The sequence below is a fragment of the Argiope bruennichi genome, chromosome 8, assembly GCF_947563725.1.
Source record: "Argiope bruennichi chromosome 8, qqArgBrue1.1, whole genome shotgun sequence".
Lineage (NCBI taxonomy): Eukaryota > Metazoa > Arthropoda > Arachnida > Araneae > Araneidae > Argiope > Argiope bruennichi.
This window is the reverse complement of record NC_079158.1, coordinates 64,351,996-64,377,523: the sequence shown is the minus strand read 5'-3', so window position 1 is coordinate 64,377,523 and position 25,528 is coordinate 64,351,996. Positions and strand designations below refer to the sequence as shown.

At 29.6% G+C, this 25,528-nt stretch overlaps 1 protein-coding gene across 3 annotated transcripts in view; it reads left to right on the top strand.

Annotated features, from left to right (window-relative positions):
* Window positions 1-25,528, top strand: part of LOC129980576 (insulin-like growth factor 2 mRNA-binding protein 1) — a 158,263-nt gene that overhangs the window by 9,172 nt on the left and 123,563 nt on the right. Inside the window, exon 1 of one of the 3 annotated variants that reach the window (XM_056090949.1) lies at window positions 13,965-14,090. The exons of the other annotated variants lie outside the window; for them this stretch is intronic. Coding sequence (XP_055946924.1) covers window positions 14,078-14,090 — 13 coding nt within the window. The 5' untranslated portion in view covers window positions 13,965-14,077. Of the gene's footprint in view, window positions 1-13,964; window positions 14,091-25,528 lie in introns of those variants that run through there. 3 annotated transcript variants of the gene reach the window in all.

Below are 25,528 nucleotides of genomic sequence, written 5' to 3'. Positions count from 1 at the left end.
AAAACTCATTATTACATTTGAATTAAATTTAAATGATAACTGTAATTTAAAACGCAATTTCGAAATAGTATCACAAGAAATGTTTATTTTATCAATATATTTTTAGTTTTAATTAACATTTCAAATTACAATAGATTCTCAATAAATCAACAAGTATTGTCCCAAAGAACTGCCGCCTTCAAGAAAAAGATTGAAAATGCTAGTAGTAATGTAACAAAGGGTTATATATGCCAGTATTTGGAAACATTAAAGATAAAGAAACGTACCAGACTCTAGACATATTAACAATGCTCTCTGCCTTGCAGGTTGGAATGAAAAATATCATCACACTTTTATATTCCATTTTTCTTTTTCGTCATAAACAGAGTACAGCTTACATGGCATTATTTTCAAGGTCAACCTTTACAACTTAAGTTGCCGTTGAAGGCAATGATGAATATTTCAATTCTCAATTAACTTTAATTGAAAAAATGTGATAGTTATCAGTAATACTGACGAAGCTAACTGCTTCTTTTTTTCCTACGGTCTTTCATAATAATTAAATATTATGGATTAGTTATGAATATTTAAATGCCATCGAAATTAAAACATTTGCACACCATTCCCAATCCTAAGGAATCGTATTAATCTTTTAACAAGAATAAGATTGCAGTTTTTCACCTTATTAATCAGCAAGAGTTGTCACCCTAAAACTTTCTCGCATACTCTCTACTAAATTTGTCATGCCAGGGAACGCCTTACATGGCACTGGTGTACAATGATTACGAAATATTAACTTTTGGCGTGAATTTAGCATTTTTAATGAATCTATTGTGTGATGCATGGCGAGTTATTTGGCGATTAATCTTTGGCATTCGGTTAATAGTATCCGACAATTGAATTTGTGCTTTAGACATGTTTTTCTCACCCGATTGTAACAAAAAATTTGACACAAAACTGAAATTGTAGTCACAAATTCTCATTCCAAATTTGGTATATTTAAGTCACTGTGTTTTTTAATTATGCGTTTATTTTTTTCTGAAAATACAGACCGACAGACAGTCAACCCATTACTGGATTTGGTTCAAAATTCGACAGATGTCCGTACTATAGATGCTAAATCTGTGTACCGAATCTTATCTATCTAGCTCTCTTCGTTTTGTAGTTAGCATGTTAACTTATATTCAAATAGACGAACAGACGAACTTTCTCTGAACATATTTTACTCAAAATTTGATAAAAATCTGCAAATTTGATGTAAAGGCTGTATACCAAATTTCAATCGTCTAGCTTAAGTCATTTTTTTATTTATGTTTGTCAAAAACAGACGGACATTTCCAAAAAATGTGTTTTTTGAACTCAGGAAAGTCTAAAATGTAAAGATTTGTCAAAATCTCGATTTCGAATTTTTTGACGATTACTATATTTTATCTATACTACATATATTAGGAAGTAAAAGGAAGCGCAGAAAGTACGTGCACTCTAGTTAAACCAAGACTAGAATGCCAGCGCAAAATTAGTGACGTGGCGTTTTATAAAAATAAAGAGCAATACTTTTATTTTGTAATGAAATAGATAAGAAATCGCTGATTCATTATTTTCAAGAGGAGATATGAAAGCTGGAATAGACAAGTATATCAAGATTGTTGAAGCCATTTTAAGATTTTATTAAAGATATCTTTATCTTGATTTATGTATACTATATATTTATGCATGGATGTAAGCAATGTACATTTCTGCTCTGATAAATGACGAACTTACAAATTATATATATATATATATATATATATATATATATATATATATATATATAAAGATAAAATAATGGAATAGTTAAATTTTTGCGCTTTTTTTAATAATAAATATTTAATTTCATTGTTAGATCTTGATTTTTCATTTCAAGCTATGTAACTATAGTTTCAGTATAAATATTTATCCAAGTTTCGTATGATATTACTGAAGTATGGAACATAAATCTAGTAAGGATTCACCCTGCCTTTCCTGAAACCGTTCATGTTCATGTTCATGTTTAATATTTCATACTTAAAATTACTCCTAGCGCAATGCTCTTCTCCTAAGCATTGCGTGATGATATGCAATATAAACTCAATCCGCTGTGATGAAAAAAATTAGAGATTTACGGTTCTGGCCCGCAATATAATATTTGAAGAGGGATTCGACTATTTCGATATTATTTCTCTTAATTATAACAACATTAGGTTGCATGTTTAATATTTCATGTTTAATATTTCATACTTAAAATTACTCCTAGCGCAATGCTCTTCTCCTAAGCATTGCGTGATGATATGCAATATAAACTCAATCCGCTGAGATGAAAAAAATTAGAGATTTACGGTTCTAGCCCGCAATATAATATTTGAAGAGGGATTCGACTATTTTGATATTGTTTCTCTTAATTATTACAACAGTAGGTTGCATAAAAAAAATGACTTAATATTGTTGAAAAGCGTATGAGTATAACATTGAAAAGTAACGTATTTTTAAAAATTAATTAATATTGGGGGGAAAAAATAAATTTCACTTTAAAGCCTTTTTTATATTTTATAATGGATTTTGTGCAATAATGCGTTTTAAAGTTATTAAGGGAAGAAAAAATTATATTTAATTTCTAATTAAAAGTCTAATTAAAATTGTTTTTCAAAAATTTACGTAGTAAACACCAGTAATACAGAGAAGACAAATATTTGGGGATTTTTTTTTTTTTAATTTTAAGTTCACCAATCTGCCCTGTAGAGTATTCAGAGCGATTTGCCGTTGTGCATGTTGCAATTTACAGATAATTTATGTCAACTTATATAAATATCATGTTAAAAGAATGATAAAGCAGCTCTCTGATTCAGCTCTATCGGTAAAACCGTGGATCAAATTCAATCAGCTTGAATCATGGTGCGATGTCACCAATTTTTATTTTATGTGAAGTTTGTGACTTTCCAACCTACACTTCTCGACCTTTCACTTATGAGGAAAATCATTATGTGCTCTTAGGAAGGAAGATACTGTCCCCAAATCACAACTATCTGCCAACTTCACCAGTTTTTACTTCATATGATGGCTGAATTATATCATGTATGATAGATGACCTGACTTCCTATATACTTCGTATTTAAAAATAAATTTTAATTAATAAATAAAAAATTTTAAATTAACATTTTACGAAGATAAAACGTTAAGTGCATGAATGCCAATTTTTTAAGGGAAAAGTTGAAAAAATAAGACCATTCTCCAGGAAGCATTTGCATTTGGAAAGTTACTGCCAGTGACTAAAAGAGAGAGAAAAATTATATTTTGCTTCCTACGCTACCTGCCCTTTCTATGCCACTGTCACGCTCTACAGCTAGCGCTATTTCGCTTTTTAATTTCGCAAGCATAACTAGCAAGCCAAAAAACTCTTTGTGTATTATGCAAATTTAATTAAAAATAATACCTTTCGTTTTGCTGTGATAAGATGCAGCTCTTCATAGTTAGTTGGTCTGACTATATTAATATAGTGAGAAAACATTTTGAAGGCTGCTAACATATCTTCATACAGGAGAAGCCGCTTAGTGTCATCACAGTTAATCTTATTATTCGCTTTATGCAATTAGCAAAATTCTCTGATCACGAACTGATGTATTTAAATGTATATATACAAAAACATCAAATGTATACAAAAAAAATGCTTTATATTTAACTTAATAACTACATCGTTTAATGTTATCAGATTTGAAACAGAGAATTGACTAAACCTTCATTTTCAACCAGTGTTAATGATTGTCGTTCATGGAATTATGGAGACAGTATTCGCCTTCTTTTGTTTAGTCTAGATCACTTTAAATGAACGACAGCTATGCTGCCAGATTTGGTTTAAAAATTTTTAAACAGCTATAAATATCTGTTGCTTGCGATTGAAATATGAAGGGGAAAAATCGATACAGAAAATAACTAACTTAAAAGTTAAGGACAAAACTGAAATTCTAAAGAGATCTGAAAGTTTATCAAAAATGAATAATGCTGATGCTGTGGAGTAATTGAAAATTTCACAGCCTCTTCTTCAAAAGATTTTGAAAAACTTTGAGATATTTGTGATCAAGACAAATCAATAAACGTTGATGACTTCGATGGAGATGAATAATGTTACAGAAAACGCTTCAATAAACACCGAAATGCATCAAGTATTTTATAATTTGAAACTTGGCGTGCATTATTGTTCCATAAATTTTAACCCCTTGCCTGCCGCGGGCGTATATATACGTCTCCCTAAGTCAATGTGTTAACAGCCCCTGGCGTATATATAGGTCTCGCAACTATATACGTATATATATATATATATATATATATATATATATACGTGGCACTGGGGACAAAATCTCGCAAGTTATCCTCGGCAGGTAAGGGGTTAAACCAGAGGGAATGGTCATCCGAAAGCTTTCTCGCTTACACTCTAATAAACCTGTGATGCCAGATAACGCCTAACATGGGAATTAATAGTTACGAAATATTAATTTTTGGCAGGAATCTCAGAGTTTTATTGAATACACTGTGTCATCCTTGATGAGTTATTTGGCAATCAATTCCTGGCACGCATTAATAATATGCAAAAGTCGAATTTCTGTTTCAGGAACGTTTTTCTCAACCAATTGAAACAACTGGACGGGGGGTAGCGCATCTTCCCCGTGATCTGGGCGTTCCGGGTTCGAATCGCGGTTCGGGTATGGTTGTTCTTCATCTGTGTTCTATCTGAGAGGTGTGTAAATGTGCCCCCCCCCTGTAAAAATGGGTTGTGCAAGCGAATGTGTGAGTTCGTCTTCATATGAGCCAAGTCAGACTTCTGCCCTCGGGTGCTCAGGGGTCTTTACCCTCAGAAGCTACTGCACCCCCTTTCCGTGGTAACGCGGACAGGACGTCATCATCATTTGACACAGAATTATACTTGTAGTCCAAATAAATTATACTTGTAGTCCAATACAAATTCCCATGCCAAATTCAATATATTTAAGTCATAGTGTTTTGGTTTACATGCGCCTAAAAGTACAGACCAACAGACGGTCAAACCCTTGTTGGATTTGGCTCAAAATGTAATAGGTGTCTACATAATAGATGTTCAATCTGTGCACTGAATTTCATTAATATATCTTTCTTTGCTTTGTAGTTATTGTCTTACCTTATATTCGTATAACAGGACAGAGAGGTTTCCTCAATACGGAATTTACTGAAAATTTGAAAGAAATCTACAAATTTGGTGGAAAGACAGTATACCAAATTTCAACCATCTAGCTCTCTCTCTTTTTTTTTTTTTTTTTTTTTTTTTTTTTTAGTTATTGCTGTTACATATAGCCGTAGAGACATTTTCCAAAAATGTGTTTTTCGAACTCATGAAAGTCTAAAAAGGGGAGATTCGTCAAAATCTCGAGTTCGAATTTTTTGACAATCACTACACTTTGTACTACGTATACGAGAAAGTAAAAACAATACAAATATGAACAAAATGTAAATATATTGCTGAGGAATAATTGTCTATAAGCAACAATTAAAACATGTTTAATTATTTTTTAAATAAATTATGAATAGCCTTGAAATAAAGCCCCCATCCCTTTTCCTTGATGCGATTAAAATATAGTTGATTTTATTCAATTTGGATATTGTTATCAGTTGGATAACAATATCCGGATCAGGTTGGATATCGTTATCATAATTCTTAAGTCTCGACACGATCACATTAAGGATAGCTACTGTATTGTTTGATTAAATCTTAACAAGATGATTTACGATTAAATCAGTCTCCAAGGGTGTTTGTTATATATTACACACCAGCACTGACTTTGTAACTAGTTTTACCGGTCTAGAAAATCGGTAGTCATGTTTTATGAGGGAGATGCCGGAACAGAATATCACAAGACGCAGGGGTTGACAAAACACCAAAAAGAGAAATATATCACTATTCAACGCAAAAATGAACCCAAACACCTGTGTTTCATCCTCTTTGAATAATCACTTTCCGAAAGGCAACAATGCTGTCGTCCTATACACAGCTTACCAGATGCAGGAATCTCTCCCCGACTTTCTCATACGCTTACAGAATACGTTGCCTTTTATGATTAGTTTTGTAGAATAGAGGAGATAATCGAAGGGCTTTTGGATCCTTAGGTAACTGATTAATCAATCTGTTACCTAATTCAAATTCAATTACCTCAAATTACCTCAAAATTGGAATTTAAGATTTCATTGTTAAAACTACTGCGCTCTAGCGGCGCAGTGTTCCAGGTGATGGAACACACTCAAAATCAAAACAATAAGTGCAATCTTCACGAAATTTATCCTGAAGGCCTCAATAGATTATCTACATTTTTTTTTTTTTTTTTTTGAGTTTAAAGTTTAAAAGGTAATGCGCCGCAAAAGGATAAATATCCGCACGGATGTGAAATCCCAAATTTTGTTTTAGTGCTTAGCATCTAAGACAGATGGTTTTTTTTTTTTTTTTTTTCATGTGGGCGAATAAAGCTAACTATGAATAACAATTAATTATGGGATTATAAGCTTCCCATTTTATTTACATTTTTTATGCTGGATTGTAGCAAAGATCAACGAGTAGAGATGTACAATTTATAGTACTCTGATTAATTATATTTTACCTCCAAGGGGCAGTTGAAAGCAATTTCTATTATTTTCTTTCTGCATTTTTTTTTGTGTGTGTATGTGTGTGTGTGTGTGTGTGTGTGTGTGTGTGTGTGTGTGTGTGTGTGTGTGTGTGTGTGTGTGTGTGTGTGTGTGTGTGTGTGTGTGTGTGTGTGTGTTGAATATGTAATACATTTTTTTTTTCTTGTTAACGTATTGCTATTTGTTTCAATGTGTTTTCAATTATTAGTTTTCATTTGAGTGTTCATGAAGCTTTCAGTTCATAGAATTCTGGTCCTTTATGGTTTAATATTTATACTATTAAATATTTACGTCCTAAATGCATTACAAACTATATATTTCTTTTTAATTTCTTAAACACTCTGCGAATGTGTTCTAAATTTTTTTCTGCAATTTTCATTAGTTAATTTATGACCATCAGATCTAAGATATTGTTCACGGAATAATAGTTCGTCTAGAGGGATACATCTCCTAGTAAGCAAAATAATACTGCAGTTATTGATAAGCAAAAAATTTACAAAGCATTCGAATGAAAACTTTTAACAATTTTTTTCTTTTTAAACTGCTATAATTCTCCCGTCTCGATTAATATTATTATTAATAATTTGAAAACATTAAATCATAATTTGAAAGTATTTCTGTGGCCCCTAAGCCATTTGATTATTAGATATTACCTGATAACGAGAAAATAATGTAATAATTTTTGGTGGAGACCTCAGGTGGTTTTGATTTTTAAAATTTAAAAATATGTTTTTGAAGATGATCATGAAGACTAAGTTCTTACTGTAAATCTCATTTAGGACTGGATAAGTTTAATACTTTTACAATTAAGCAAAAAAAAAAAGTATTTATAAAATGTAAATAACTTTTGTATGTTATGTAATTTAAACTTTTGTTGACTGATGACTGCGTCTCTGTGAGTCAAGTCGTGATGAAAATGCTTACGAATTAGGACATTTTATGATTGAATCATTGACGAACTAAAACTTTTCTTCATTAGTTTGAATTTCTATGTCTCGGTTCGTGATAAAAATATTCACGAGCTGAAACTTTGAATTTTTATTAAATCATGGGAGAGATTTTACGAGCTTAAATGTAAATAGAATGGTCATACAAAGAGAGAGTCAAACGTCTCTCATGACTTTATGATTAAGTCATGAGAGACGTTTTGAGAATTGAAACATTTGAATCTCTCTTTCTATGATTCAGTTCATAATGAAAATGGTCAAGAAATAAAACATTTTATGAGTCACACTGAAATTTTTTTTCATTGATGATTGAATCTCTGTTTCTGTGACTCCGTTCGTGAAAAAACGAGCTAAAATTTTAAATTTTTATTAAATTTTATTTTTATTATGGGAGACGTTTTATGAGCTGAATCTTTGATTGTGTCATTAGAAACGTTCATTCGTTATACTAACATGATCTCAAACTCTTTTCCCTGTCTAACAGAAAAATTTCTGTTCTCTTATCTTTACACTCGTATACAACAAAGGGGTTTCTCCTACATTCCCCAGAAGAGCGGAGGAATCATTACTCCCGAAGGTCAAGAAAGGTTGTTTGATTCAAGGTTGCCAGATTGGCCCACTTAAGGTCAAATTTAAGAAATTTCGCATAAGATTTTTTTTTTATTTGTCGCCAAATTTATATGTGGCTGTTTTCCGGCTTTATTTTCATTCATATTCAAAAATATTTTTTAAATAATTATATTTATTTTTTTAATAAATTTTTAATGATAACTTTTCAAATGGCGGTGTCTCTTAAAGAAATAAAGTAAATCTTCACTAGAAAAAAAGTTTTCCATCCCTAACTTTTGCTTGAAAAAAAAAAAGAATTGATATTCAAAAAAAATTTAAGTGTAACAAATTATGATTTAAATTGTTTATTTTGTTAGAAAGGAAGGAATTTTTCCCTAGACTCAAGGTTAACAAATTTGGTAACCTTGAGTCTAGGGAAAAATTCAAACCACCAAATTTGACAAGGTTGCCAAATTTGCTGGCTATGAATATCAAAATAACATGAAAAATGATTTTATTTATGTACATGATATCAAACCATTTAAAGAAACACCGAAAAAAATTGATCTCTTTTATGATCCTTTTCTTTTTTGTAATGAAATTTTCGATAAAAATTCACTATCACAGAAAAGCGCAAGTATTTTTTTTTGTTTTATTAGTGTAATTAATATTATTTTAATGAGATGATAGAAGACTGGAAAATTTTTAACAGAGGATTTTTTTTTAAAGTCTATTCTTTATTTTTGGTATTAAATAAAATACCTATTTCAGCAGTTTGGCAACAAACTCTTTTATAATAAATCTAATAACAACATAATGATTTTTCGTAATAGATTCGTGTGGATAGAGAAAAACCTTCAAAAACAATCAATATAATGATACAGTATTTAACAAATTAATTTAATGAAATCGAAACGAAGAATATCTCAATATCTTAATTTATTTCATTTTTTAAAAATCTTTCCCACTTTTTAGTGAGTTTGCAATAAGTTATTATTATTTGAATTAAATTTAACATTTTTTTAAAATTTTGTAATTAAAAATAATTGCTAAATTCGATTCAAATTCATTTTTTTTACTGTTTTATTATAAATATAAAACACTTTTTCACATTTTAAATCATAAAATATGTGATTACAACATAAATTTATTTACATTGTGCCACATGTTGTATCTACATAAATGAAAGATTTCTATTCTTAAAATTTAATCATTCATTATTTTATAAAATAATAATAATTTTTTATGTTAAAAAACTTCTTTTCTTTCTTTTTTTTCATTGATTTTTTTAATAACATTTTGAAATTAACAACGGTAGATAATCTCGGTCAATGATATTATAAAAAATATTCTTTGTGCCACTCCTGGAAGCTTTTTTGCCACTTGAACTAGCTATATAAGCAATCAATACGCAATTTTGAGTTACAATAAAATAGCATCTAATGGGCCAAAGGTCTAAAGGTCAAAGGATAAAGAACACCTGAAATAGCTCATCCTTCCGCGTCCCACCCCTTAGTGAGATAGAATCGTCGAAAACTGGTATAGTCTCGGGATACTGAAGCGAACAATAGTGTAGGGGGAGGGAATGTATGGCGTATTTTGAGCTAAATCAGATAACCCTAATATGCCAAATAGTGAGCCAATGCTATACTAGCCATTTTTACCAGCAGAAAAGATGCTTACATCTCCAGTTAAACACGCCTCGCGAAGTATTTTCACTATTATCTGTCAGAATCGGCTTCAAATTCAAGGTCATTCTCCGTTCAATCATCAAATCTACTGACGATATTTTCGATATTTATTCAAGTATTTACTCTACGATTGCAGTTACGCAATTTTATAATGTCAAGTGATGTCCATATTGAAAATTAGCAAGAGAATAATAATCAAATGGGAAAAAATTGTGTTAGTTACAGTAACAAATGATAAAGATAAGTTGCAACGGCTGTTGCCAACATACAGATGAAAATTGCCTTAAAATAATATATCAGGTAACGAATTGTAACTTACCAAAATTAGGTACGTCGGTAAGTTAGAATTCGATTTTTTTTGTGTGTGTTATCAAGTAGTTTTTGTCCATATTCTTATCAAGATGTTTTAAAATACTACTCGCAAAAAGCAATGAAGAGGTAAAAAAATTAAATAAAAGCCCAAAGTGGTCAGCAAAATTGTTTTCATTTCTAATAAAAAATTTGATAAACGTAAATATTTAATAAAGAAATCAGTTAAAGAAACCACCTTCAAACTTGATGGCAGTTATTTAATTTAGAAATGAACAATGAGATTCATGATGTTCAAAAAAAATTAAAAAGATTTTGAATTTTTAATCCAAAGCATTATAATACAATAATGTTTTAGATAAGGCTCCTAAATCTCCTTTTTATTTTTAAAATTATCCCTTAATTATAATAGTGATAACATGTACACAAAGAAAAATATATTTAATAGTGTTAGGTGTAAATCCAGTAATTTAAACAAAAAGAAATATTGATATGAGATGCATCTAAAAATATTTTTAAAATTTAATGAAATTAAGCAGAAAATTGTTTGGAAACGGAATTGGCATTACTGAAAAGTTTATTATTATTTCTTTTTAATTTTAAAATGTTATGAAACTGATATTTCTTGTGCTATAATATATATTCTGATATTATTCAGAAAAATGTTATAATTCGATTGATTTTTTTTTTTTTTTTTTAGAGATTCCACTAAAATTCCGAAAACTCTTTCTAAATGAACCCTGCAGAATAATTTGTATGATTTTTAATCAAGGTTGTCACATGATGCAAATTTATGAAAAATATGCCAGTCTATAAAAATTAAAATATTAAAATGTTTTCTATTTCTATTAATCGAATTTTTTTTCAGAGACATTTTTTTAAAATCGTCTTTCATTTCTCAAAATTAAATGAATATCTTGTTTAATCTGTCCTGTTTCCCTTTAACATCGCAGCCCTGGTTTGAAGATGTATTTTTAGTCGAAAAAACAATATTCTATGTTTCAATAAAAAAAATAAAAAAATTAAAAAAAACTAAAAGCACGTTTTATTTGTGTATTAAAAAATAGATTTTTCAAAAAAAAATCATTTTCTGTATTAAAATCTTTAATTAGTTATTCATTAGTAATCTTAATTATTTTATTTGTTTGCCTTTATTTTGATTTATAATTTATTAATTTTTAAAAATTTGACATTTTTTTAGTTATTCTTTTTCTATATTCTCGATTTGAACTGCCTATTTTGAAGAAAAATATCCTAGATAAGAAGAAAGAAGGGGAAAAAAAGAACGAAAGAAAAAGAGTATATGGATCATGTTTGAATTATTTCATATTACATTTCATAACTTTACGATTCATATTTTACTAATTAATTTTTATATACTTTATTTTCGATAGTTAAAAATAAATATTTTTATATTATGTTATTATATTTTTATATTTTATTTATTTATTATAATATATTATATTATTATACTTTATTTTACATATTTTACAATATTATGTTATTATATTTTACTAATGAATTTTTTTTATTCCATTTTTTACGTCTCATTGAATGCTGTTCAAGAAATAATAGTTAATTTCGTAGTAGTGGTACTTCAGGTAATCTCTCAAAAAAAAAAAAAAAATTAGTGTAAAATTTTTTTTTTCTAATTAACTCTTTAATTCTCCAGATAATAAATAAATATATGTGCTTGCGAATTTCAAACATCAATATAAATTCACTGAATTCAAAACATCTTAACAATCAAAGAAGTTTATTTACATTAATAATGAAAATAGAATTAAAACCACACCAATACAGATATGTATGTGATGGTTTGAAAAGGACACTAAAAAATTCAGCACAAGTGGCTCTAAAATGGCTTGATTTGCAACTAATTACAGTGTGTTCATTAATTATTGTCGGGGTTTCCGCACCTCCTAACTTTCGAATAAAAAATATTAAGCAAAAACCGATTACGTATTCGTAAATTCCAATTCAAAGAATTTTATTAATGATATTAAAAAGATTAATGAATTTACACATGGCTGCCCTTCGTGGCTAATTACCCAGACTGCAAATGCTCTAAGATCGCCTTGTTGCCACGGAAAATTCTTTGAGTTGTAATTTAAGAATACATAATCGCCTTCAGCTGAATGCCTACAAAGTGCAAATTGAGCAAGCTTTACACTTTAATATCATTAATAAAAGTCTTCGAGTTGTAATTTACGAATACGTAATCGGTTTTTGCGTAATATTTTTTATTCGAAAGTTATGAGGTACGGAACCCCCGACAATAATTAATGAACACCCTGTATATTAAACTTGATATTCGAATCCTTGCTGACTTTAGAGATGTCAACATTTTGATTAATTTAATGCAATAGCACAATTTATTCAAAGATGTGCGTTATGCCAAATATAGCCAAAGATATTTTTAAATTTAAATCCTAATTAATTATTGTAAAGCTTGCTCAATTATTTTCTAATTTGTTTCTTAAATTAGTTCATGTTAACTTCATTCTAAAATGTTCTCTTATTTCCTGATCCAAATCTCACTTTTTTGTTTAATTATTTTTAACATGCTTAACGAAATTACTAATTCCATCGTTCCCAGGCCAAGTACGAAAAGATAAAAATCTTGAACACCCTCACATCTTTTTCAAAAAAGGTAATAAAGATTCCCTAGCCTAAATCAACACTTGGCAAAGAAATCTCTATCATGATTTCATAGTCAAATCACTGAAGGGAGAAATTTCGGACACTTTGTTCTTTTAACGCGATGTAGACTGACGCATCTGTTATCGCTTTTTCTCAGTATATAATTTATACCCGTAGTGAAATAAATAGGAGTTAGAATTTCAAAAGTTTTTTTCTTTTCGAAACAAAACAGCTAAAATTAATTAGATGAGTGGGGGCAAGGTCATGATTTCTTCCTTATACACACAGAAGCTCGTCATATTTTTCGTTTTCAGTCATTAAAATTGGAATATGAAATACACTCAGTTACTTACAAACGAAATTCATTTCCTCATAAATACCCCAAGACACCAAAATGAACCTTTATTGGGATTCGAATCCGGTAACAGCAACAAGTTTAGTTTAGTTAAATTAACTTTCGATTCTGAAACTACAAAAGGACTGTTTTGGGTTTGAACAGTATAATTTTGATGCATGGTTCGATGGCTCTACGTAAATAGAGGATATGTATTGCTCAATAAAGTTTTAAGAACAAATGGAAGCCACGAAGTCCTAGTGATAAAGTTTCGGCTTCGAGGCCGTAAGATTTCAGTTCGATTCCACCGAAAAACAGCTGTACAAGCGGGTTTAGTGCATGGTAAATCCGTTAAGGCCCAATGCCTTTCCGTCTGTGTGGTGCTGTAATTTAGAAAGGAGGCCGTCCATGTCCTCTGACTACGGTTCAAAATTATGATTTTTGTTTTTCTTTTATGCCTGTTATTGTAATAGCTACTTTCCACATTGTACAGTTCTAAATCCAAACATCATTTCTATAGAGCGTTTCGCACAATTTTTAATCGTGCATCATATGATGCTACATTAATTAGCCGATAGAATGTTTAAAATATCTTTTGATTTTATTTTCCCAACCTTAAAAATTATAGGACTTAGAATCCCAATGGAGAAAGGGGTGGGAGACCAAATATTTAAATCCTTCAATGCGGTTGGTAGAAGTTAAGGTCACATTTCATTGTTATTGAAATACGCGAAATTTCGATTCTAAGATTTCGAAGGAGTTTTGAAATAAAATGATGATTAATGATTAATCAGTTTTATCTGTAACTGTAACTTTCCAGATCATTGCTAACTGAAGTCGGAATTTTATAAAAAATATTACTTACAGGGTTGTTCTGCAGCTGTGTGTAGTTTTTTTTAAATCGTATTTTTTAAATTCTCGCATCATTATTTTCATTGGTAGCTGTTAATCCATTTCTTCATTGCATTCTAATGTCTGGAAAAGGTATGATAGTTAATTTCGTTTCATTTTATTTTAAGAATAAGAAATATAATTGGGTACAGTTATAAAATGGAGGAAACTCTTAATAACCATTTTGATAAAATATTACAGGAAAAATTCTAATACCATATTTTTTATTATTAATTGGTGCACATTAATTGGCTGCGTAATTTTGCTTGTTTTGCCTTTGTATTTTATATATGCTGAATAAGTTTTTGGTACCGCTTTCATTTTTCAAGCGAAATTACATATATATAAGAAAAATTAGAAACTGTAAAGAAAACTATAAAATAATTGAAATCCTATGATAGAAAATGCATAATTCTTGATTCTTGTTTGCATATATATTTATTGCACGTTGATTTAGAAAATGCGTACAACCTTTACGTTTCACTTTTTAAAACGAACTTTTAAACCATATCGTATTGTAAATATCACTAGAAAATATTCCTGCGAAGTTGAATGCAATTAACTTCATTTCTCAAATAATTCTTCATAAATATGTATTAAATATTTTACAGTTTTTGTCCATCAATTATTTGACAAAATAGTGTTTTTTGGCATTGCGATTATATGATGGAAATATTCAAAAATCTTTTTTAGGAAATTAAAAATTTGATCCTAGTTTTATATTTGAATTTTAAATCATTTTTACTATTTGCTTTTAGTTGATTGGAGATATTCATTGAAATTTTCTTATTTTTAGAAATAAAACCAATAAAACCCAAGTACACTTTTTTGCTACCGAAATTGCGATGGATCTGTTCTGAAAGTTCTTTTCTTTGTAATGAGTGTCTCTAATTTCATGCTTTTGAGAAATCATACTTCATTTGACGAAAACTTCAAAACAATTTCCATTTAAAGGCAAATTTTATCGGATACTCAGAGCTATTAATATTTTTGTGAATTTATGAATTTATTTCAAAATATTCCTTTTTAAATTTATAGTTCCCAACAAAGATTCTTCCAAATCATCTGTAAATGTATTAACCTGTTGCACTCGAAGTAATTCGATGCATATTTATTCACTTAAGACAAGGACTTGTTTATTGTTCCTATATATATATATATATATATATATATATATATATATATATATATATATATATATTGTTTTAATTTATATTCTCGAATTATTTTCCACAGCCTCTTACCATTTTGTACGTGTTTTTAACAATTAAAATTAAAAAATAAACACGTCAAAATGATGCACCGTCTTGAATGGTGAGCAAGCGTCACCATCTGGTAGAATCTCGAGTGTATGCAACTATAAGGTAAAATATCTTATCAACCGAATTATATACCCCCCTCAAAGAAACATTCTTGAAGGAATCGTATTTTGATATCTCACAAAAGAAATCGCATGTTCAGTTTATATTGCCAATTTAATTCATTAAATAAAAAATTAGGAGTCAAATTACTAACCCCAAATTCAGAATACCTAGTTACAAACCGAGTGTAGTCGGAAACGGCTGAGAAAGACAAACCTTATAGCTCTGGCTTGTAAAAATCAATGCGAGATTCTCTGCAATTTTTTCTTATTTGAACGAAGACGTAATTCCTCATCAAAATTTAAAATTTTCTCGTGTCGATATGCGAGTATAATTGAACTTCACGTTTAGAAAAAAAGTGCAGCAAAAATTTTCAATAGCGGAAGTTTAACCACGTTAAAAGTTTTCATAAATATTCATCAAAGTTCTGAAGTTTGGGGAATGTTATAAAATGATGGTAACATGAATCATACCTTATCCATCTGACGAAATATTTAACATGATTCAATAAAATGGCAGTCCTCTTTCTGAAATTTCTAGCAAAGATTATTCACTGGTTATTTGCAGTGGGAAGTTATCGGAGCTGAAATCTAATGCTTATGTTCTATTTCGTAATCGTAGAAACTTGTCTTGTATCAGTGTATGTTTAATTATTGGATTAGTTGTGTGGGTAACTATGTTTATTTTGCATTCTTACTTAGGAGCGAACGTTATGACTTTCATATAGAAACGATTTATCTGAAGTCAAACAGTACTCTACAAGCACTGTAGGGACAACAGTTATCATTTTATCAAGAATGGCAGTCTTGGCATTTATCATTTGAATTCGCAGTGAACTTATCTGGTAACATTTGCACCGGCTCTTTCAGCAATAAACGATGATATTTACATAGCGATATATTTGTGTAATTTCGATTGATTCATTTTTATGGAAAAAGAGAATGGGATAGCTCCTATTTTAAAATATTAGTTTTTGTTTTCTTAAAGCATTATTATTTTGTTCTTTTGTTAAACTGATAATATGATGTCGAACGCAATTGCCAACAAATTTGCTGTTTGTTCTGTTCCAATGCAAGTTTGATATTCGGACGAGCAATACAGCTAACTTAAATAAGTGGAACAAATTTTTGCAAGTATGATTTATTATTCTAAAATAACTATTTACATTTTGTGTAAGATTTTTTTTTGTGAGTCATAACTAGAATTACTGCTTTCTTAATCCTTTGCAGTCGGAAAGATAATTCGATTCATAATTATTCACTTAATACCTGGACCTGTTTATTACACCAAAAAATATACATGCAACTGCTTTAAGTTGAGTTTTCCTGAAAAATCTAGATCATTTTAACATTCTGCAGATATTTTTAACAATTAAAATTTTTAAAAAAATGTCAATGAAGCACCGTCTTAAATGATGGCTGAGAGAAGACATTCGACTGCAAAGGATTAATCGTAGAATATACAAAATCTTTAATATCTATTACCACTGGCATGACAGAATTTAGTAATCTTTTAGCTCTCGCGAGTCTTTTTTTCAAATATTTTCACATTTTCGTCAAAGTTTGTTTTTGATCTTAAAAGAAAAAAAGTTCATGTTAACTTGTAAAAGGAATTCCCAATATTTTAATATGGTATTATTAATCATTATTCTAAATTTCTTTCATATGAAGGTGAAAAATCCAATAAAAAAATTGTAATCTTACAATCTGATCCATATTTCTGATGTTACTTGATCCATATTTTAAAGTTATCTTACGAAAATTAAGAGAACATTTTAATTTTAAAGATTTTTGTCAAATCTCACCGATAAGTTTCCAGTCGACCGCATTAATCATCGTACAATTAATCAGTATAACTATATTAACATTTCAATCAAATATTCATCTCTACAGCGATGCATATAAAAAGAGAAAAATGAAAAATTATTAAGGCATTGAAGTAAATTTATTTTTCAAATCTTATTGAAATGGTTCAATTTAATCTGGTCTCAAACGTTTTCCTAGTTGATATTCTAAAATTTGTCGCATATAGACTCCATTATTTTTTGAAACACTAAATTCATACGATCTCACTTGGGAGCAGGACTCTTTGCTTAAGGTGAATTTGGGAGGAATGTGATACTGGTTTGATAGTAAAAAGTGTTGTTAACTCTTCTCGATATGTTGTTCAAAACTCAACTCCAAAGTAATATGCTAATAGGAATTATATACTATTGAATTGTAGTTTAGAAAAAAAATGGCCCTTTAAAGGGTTAGTCATATTATGTTAAAATATTTTTAGGCTTGAAATTAGAATAAGAAAAGGGATTCATTTAGCTTATTAGATAAATTTAATTTGATTTGATTAATTAATTTGGTTAATTAAGTAACAAATCAAGACGCATCATTTTGTCTGAGATAAAGAACTGAAGCATCTAAGTTTCTGTCTTTCTACAAAAATTTGTCAGAACTTATGCCAACCTACATAATTTCATACAAAGATTGATAAATTTGGTGGGAAGCATACTTCCCACGGCCCTAGAAAGGGTTAAAATATGATTAACTAGTTACTTTTATTAACTGATAAATATAATAGTATATGTTGCCATTTATACGATTAATCGGTTATTAACCAATCAATTACATTCGGCATAACATATGTTAAAGTATTTCATAATCTAATTTCTAACTGCATTTACAACCATATTTATATCATTTTATATAATATGATACATACTTGTATCATAATACTTATAAAATAAGTATATAATTCATAATCATGCTTATAATTTCAGTCAGCAATTATAGTTAAAACTATTTTAAAAATTCCAGTTTTCTTTAGTAAAACAAGTAGTAATTACCTCTATTTCGTTGCAATATAGTATTTATACATAGTTAATTTTTAAAATTTTTAAAATAGAACTTAAAACAATGAGATTCTCATTACTGAAGTGGCTGTTTGTCATTTTATTATAAATGAAAAATTTGATTTGTACTACAGTAAGTTTCGACTTTTGGGTTCTTTTAGAGAATTTGGTGTAAGGCAATATTCAAATCTTGATTTTAAAAATTCAAATCTTGAAAATTAATCTCCATATATTAAATTTTTAATTAAAAATTGTTTATATCCTACCTTTAAGCGACGCAAACGTAATATCGAATGCTTTCAGTGTTACATTGTTTAAAAAATAAAAATGAACCGGAATGTAGGTATCGAGTTTCTGGCCGTTTACTGGACATCAAGTTAGTAAATAATTTTATTCTTCAATTTTATATAACGATTAAAATTTTTATCTATTTTTTATTGACGTGTTTCTTATAGGCAGATAAGTAGCTACCTAGAGTGACTAGACTGAGGAGGATTGGGCTGAAAGCAGGTTGATTAAAATATTAACCTAACTAATAAATAATTTAAAATATTTGTATGTGATGACTTTAAGATGTATCAAATATATTTGACTAGGTTTCTATTTCATTATGCTTATTTAGTGTTTATCAACACCGAGTGTTGGCTTAAAATGTATTACAAACATGCAAGTTACGAGTTATAATAAATAAAAACCGGTGTTTTCTAAAATTACCAAAATAAAAATTAAACTATCATAAATATGTTAAGTAAAAAAAAACGTAGAAATGTGAACCATTAATTTTTGACGAAATTATTAAAAAAATGACCTTATAATTCGCACTGCATAAAGCCACGAAGTGTCTGAATCTCCCCTGTTTTTTCCCTTTATACATTCATACAAGTACTTTCTCTCTCTCTCTCTCTCCTTTTAACAAATAACAATTTTGTTTGGCTCAGATATTACCACTATTAGTCAATTTCCAAGAATTCCTGTTCTGTACACATCACAAAGTTAATAAACAGGCCCTAAATAAACGAATCTCGAGCGATGAGATTACTTCGTCGTGTCTCTCTCGAACAGACTATCTACCGAACACGAAATAAATTATTGCTTCCACCGGAAATGGAGCTGACGTTACACAAAGAGTAACGCTCTCAGGCGATGGCTGTCTTCCTTCAGCTTTTCCCGCACACACGCACGAACACGCTCGTATTCCAGGAAATGGCGGATATTGACTTCTTTATCTCTTTGCTGTGAGTCTTCACGACATGTGTGGAATTGGACCTCCTGTGGCGACTTTTGGTGAAAGTTTTTGCGAGTTGTCACAAGTAGAATACTCTTTCGCACTTCAGAAGGAAGCAATTTTGAATTGATACTCGTGCCGCGTTTTTTTCTTGGATTTTTATAATTGAGAAGCAACTGTGCACCATTCTTGTTATTCTTGTTCTTCTCGAAAATGTTAACTTTCATGTTTAGCTTTTTAGCTGGACTAGTACATAACATAGCTTTTGTTAAAATAAGTATATTGTTTTCATTTACTTTGTTTAAATAATTAAGTTGGCCTGGAAGCGTTGTACTTGTTATTTTTCAACTTACTGAATCTATTATTGACATTCTCAGTGAGGTAGTTAGCTAAGGCAATACCCCCCTTAAATACAGATGTATATTGAATAAATATTTTGGTGGTATTTGCTAGGGTCATTTTCTCACATTTTATTGATTTGCATTGCACGCTTTTTTTAGGTATAGATCAAGTAAAAAATAAAAACAAATCTATGCATTTCTGTAGAAATCTTTTCAATTTTGCAATATGTGGAAGAAATACCACGGGTCATTCTTAAAGGAATTTTAAATGTATCATCTTGACTTAATTTCTGACTGATTTCTTTTTTGAAAATTTACGAGCAATTAAAAAAAAACATTTTGGTGCAGCAGTTTTCTGATAAAATCGCCGCCAAATGAATCATGGCGTATTTTCAACCAGAGAAAGTAGGTCTGGGGTTGTTAAGCTGAATGTAGCCTCAAGCTGATCGATTAGAAACTTTACTTTCCTGGTTGCACAACAAATTAGTAAAGTATACACATTTTACGGATGATAAAATATTAGGATAATATTAACACTTTATCAAGATTAATTTATCGGGTTCCTATTAGTTTCACTACGTTTGGTTGGTTATTAAAATGTTTATGAAGTCGAACATCTGCTGCCAGACAAGGTGGATGTCACAGTCTTGAATGGTAATAAATAAAAACAGATACACGTTCTCAAATTTTATTTAAAAAAATTAATCTAAAATAAACCATTAACATGTTTAAATTGTACTGAAATGTAAAAATTAACCATCTTATTAAAAGGACCTCATAATGTGCGTGTCTAGGATTGCAAAATGGCTAAATCTGCCAATACTTGGGATGGGACGACGCAGCAGATAATACCACTTTATTTCTCCTATTTCTTTCTATTTTAATCTTTTTCATCTGATGAAAATGTTTTCTTTAAATGTCTCAATGTGCACTGCTGTTATTTTTGAATTCCACCAAGAAGAAAAAAAATCAGTTATTTGATATTGTGTGATCTGGTTAGTCATTGATACGATCGGGTGAAGAATTTTTTTAACTAAAAATTTTCTTTTTGATTAGATAAATGTTTTCGTGGTTCGAAAAGAGAAAATATAAATATCGTTAACTAATTTTTTAATTTTTTTATAAAACGGAATGTCTAATACAATATCAAAATTGATATATTTTCTCCTAACTCATAGCCTGATATAATTACCCCTATGGTAATTTTGACCCTGTAACTCGATTTTCACAGAAAGAATGAAGTCGCAAGGAAATGTAAGATTTTGCCGATTTCAGAAAGCTGTCAATATAATTAAATTCCATAAAGAAAAAGTTCTTAAGTTCTTGCCAGGATCCATTTTCATCACTTAACAGTTCTTTTATTGTGCAAGTATTAAGAAGGTTCGAGTTGACAGTAAATTCAAATTTGAGCAGTATAAGCTTTCTCCTTGCTTTACTGAAATAACTTGAAATTGGCAACTAAAGAAGATCCTTAACTATTTTCAATTATGACTAATTCATTTAAGTTTAATTTGGAATTCTATCTGTGAACTTATAACTTATAGATGCTTTTGGATGGATGACATTTGATTGACCGACTTTGCATCAATTTGTACATTTCTCTGAAATTTTAAACGAGATCCATTGTGAGAGAATGTCTCTTCGGCTGTCCAAATAGAAGCGAATTTGATAAATATTAGATGAATAAAATGCCATATAGATCTAATATTTAAATTGTAAATATATATCAAATCTCTCGAGGTTGACCGTATGTCGATCTATACTTTCACAAGTATGTAAATGCGATAACTCAAAGGACTTAAATAAACGAAATTTGTATGTGATCTTGTGATTACAATTGTAATTCCATGTTAAATTTTGGTTTCATTTGGTTTAAAAAAAGCATGCCAAATACATTCAATTTTCTAGTGATATATATTAATCCTATGCAAGCGATTTATTATGTACCCCCCCCCCATTAAGTACATCTTACTAATAGGCTCTTTCGTAACTGTCGTTCGCCATTGGCATATGTTTAATACGCAATTACCTTTTTTACTACACTTCGAAGTATAGAATACTCATTTGCGAGATATAATTCCATAATTTTATACGTGGGGATGAAGGAATTACACCTTTATTAGAGCATATCATACCACTAAGTCAACGATTTTTACTTCTCCTTATGAAACAAATCCAAGGAGAATTCATGAGGGAAGTTGACGTATGAATACCCTCTGGACCATTCAGATGTTCTATTTATTTAACGGCGAAATAACATGGTTAAATCTCTAGAAAGGAAATTGAATGCATTTCTCCTGCCATTTAGTTGCCTTACTTACGGGAGAACAGGCAGATTTGACGGTTTGATATTTTTCCTCTTTTATTTAATTCCTTATGAGAGAATTTCAAGCGGAGCTTCCTGCCCTGCTGAAATTCTGAACAAGTGGTTAGTGACGCTTCTCGTCAGCAATTTCTTCGATGGACAGTGATTTTGGAAAATAACTCGATGAATCTGTGCATTACCCAACAATTATCAATGTATTTAAAGCTGTCAGTTGTTTTTCCAGTAGTTTTCCGCAAGGGATTTGTCTTGTAGAAGAGTGTGTGCACTGACCTTTAATCCTTGTTCCTACGTAATTAAAAAGAAGCTTTTGCTGAGCTTCGCGATTTTATTGAAGGCACGGAATTTCTTGGTGAAAATGGAATGATAATATATCATAGTAGTATATCTTATTTGCAAATCGCAAGACTTGATGAGCGAAATTGGAAGGTCACGGTAAAATACCTTCTCCTAAGGAAGGAAGGAGGGACAGCAATAAAAGGAAAATTTGTTTTCATATTAATTGAAAATAATATTTATATTCTTTACTCTCCTCTGCTATATTTTGACAAGATATTCATAACTAAAATATTAAACCAATTCCAAGAATTTTGTTTCTTGCTTTAATTTATTCTTGATTTTCATTTATCAAATTCATATTATAGCGAATCGCGAATCAACGATCAGTTAATTTATTTTTAAAAAAAAAACTATCGCGTAAGCAGTTGTCTTCATTTTATATTTTTAATCAAAATCAATTAAGTACAAAGAATTTTTTAAAGTTAAATTCCTCTGATATCAAAATAAAAATGTACTTTTATGAGCTCCAACTCGCCTTAGTTCGGCCCATCCGATCGGAACCCGACTCAGGTGCTTTGGGAAGGGGTAAAAGGTAATTCCCAAGTGCAGCACGTGCTTGCTATAGGGGGTCCGTTACTCCTGACAATGATTGATGGGTGGCTTTTCAAGTCGTGCTATGCGCGTCAAGGAAAAGGGCACATCAGGTAGTAACTAAGGGAAGAAACATTTTTCCGTAAAGAAAACCTAAATTGAACGATTAAATTTTTAAAAAATGTTACGATTGCCATAATTTTTTTCAGTTTATGTAAAAATATTAAAATTTTTACTGTTTATAGATTTAAACTATTTCCTTCCTCTTTATTTTTGACACTGATTATTGAAATATTTCTGTTCATTTCCTTCTTCTGGTATCTTATTTAATTACAACTCGATTTTTCAAAATGGGTTTTACCAAAAAAATATTAAATAAAAAAAAATTACTGCGACTTTTATTAAAATCCATTGCTGTATAAAATTTAGAAACAAAGTAAAATATGATGTATTCAGTTTCAATTTTGGAAAACATTTCTGAGAATAATTGAAAAATTATGAGCCGATTGAGAAATATCTACATGCGCACTTAGCATATTTAACTCGCCTTATGTCAAATTTCCCAATTTTATACAAATACAAAAATCTTGCTGTTTGAGATAAAATTTGTATTAATTAGGTAGTTGAATAGAAAATATTAATTTTAATTCGGAAACTAATCTGAATGCTGGAAGAATTCCAGAATTTTTTTTTATGAGAAAGAATAAAATTATTTGAATAATCGATAGTAATAAAAAAAAAATTTCTAATAAAGAGAACATGCAAAAATTAGCAAATTTCTAAAAATTAAAATTTTCAAGGATCACATTATACGTATTCTACTTAGTGCGTATACTATAAGAAATCTTTGTCGCAACCTTTAACCATTTGCCGATGATATGGTTAAGTTTTATATTATATATTAAAAATTATTTGTATTTGGGTGAATTTTGTGAATTATACAAGAAATTTTTTTAAATTATAAGATAAACTTATCAGTCTCAATGAACTTAAAATTCCAATTTTATTTTTACCATTAAAGTAAGTAATAAAGTAAATTCAAATACACTTTTGAAAAAAAAAATCCAACATTGATTAGAAGTTAAAGGTTTTTTAATTAGTTTATCCCTATTTTATTTTTAAAATTTACTATCAGTTCTCTATAAACGGTAAAATGCAAAAAAAGCAACTAAAAACTAAAATCATGGACGCACGTGCGAGTGTAAATAAACAACAAATTAAACAAACCCCAAACGACAATCACCAGCGGCTAAACACTGACCACGCTTTTCTATTATAGCTCAGCTGGTGTCCCCCACCTGTAATTTCTTTAAAGGAAGGGACGATTACGTCCAGTTTCCGTCCAGGAAAAACGACTCAGGCCTTTGAGGCACTGGAATTCTTACACTTTCTGGACTAAGCCGGGTAAAGCTATAAGGTACAATAATTGTGTAATCTCATCGCAATCGTCTAAGACAGCCGGCCATTTCAATGATAATTAAATCTTTATATATTTTATTCAAATATAAAATTTCTATCAACCAAGAATAATTTGTATAAACGACAAATTACAGAATGTATTTTTAATATCTTTAATTGAAGCAAGGATTTAATCTCAACAATTTATTTTGTGCCCCGCTGGTGTAGTGTGGAAGTTTGAAGAGTGGAAGCCTGCTTTAGGTATCGTCCTCGTCATCTGACCGCGGTTCAAAATTACGAAGTCCGTCCCAGAATAACCCTAGTGTTGCTTTAAAACAGGATGTTAATATAACTAAACTAAACTTTACATTGTGCATCTTGTTTTTCAATATTTTGCATTCATAATGGGAAAAAATTCCCAATCGATCCATTTAAAAAAAATCTGTGTAAGTTTAAAATCTAGAAGTATTTTTTGTTAGGAAAATGTATAACACTGGTGGGTAGAAAAAACGTACTTAAAAAAAAAAAAATCTTTAAATGTTAGTTTCTAAATGCTACATTTCACTAAAAATGCATTAATAAATAGGATAATTATTTTAAATACATTCTTTTAATAACTATCGTTTTAAAACCAGGAAGACAGAAAATTTTCACTTAAAATTAAGTATCATTTAGTACAAATCATTGCATAAAATGCAACATATTTAAAAATTAAATTCTGATATTAATAAAAAAGGTTTGAAACGTTTCGTGAGGCAGCAAAAATCTTAGAAAAAAAATTACGACTAAGATTTTATTACATTAGTAGTCACTTCAACTCAGTATGACTATCCGAAGTTTTACCCCCTCTGGCAAGATGAGCTTTGACTGCCAAGTAGAAAATATATAATAAAATAAGGTAATTTTAGTTTTCCTCTTACTTAGATAACTGAAACGACATTTCCTATTCTAGAAATGATTTGCTTAAAAGTTGTAGAGCATAAAATTGTGTGTAAAACTAATACTAGCATTTTCTTGTTTCGAAGTGGCATTATGAGTACAAAAGATGGCGTTAACAATAAAATTGTCTAAATAAAGATTACTTACAAAAACTTTAACTTTTATGCAATATTCTGGTGCACCAGCGTCTAAGTAATTCTGTAGCGTGGAAATATGGAAAAAAACATAA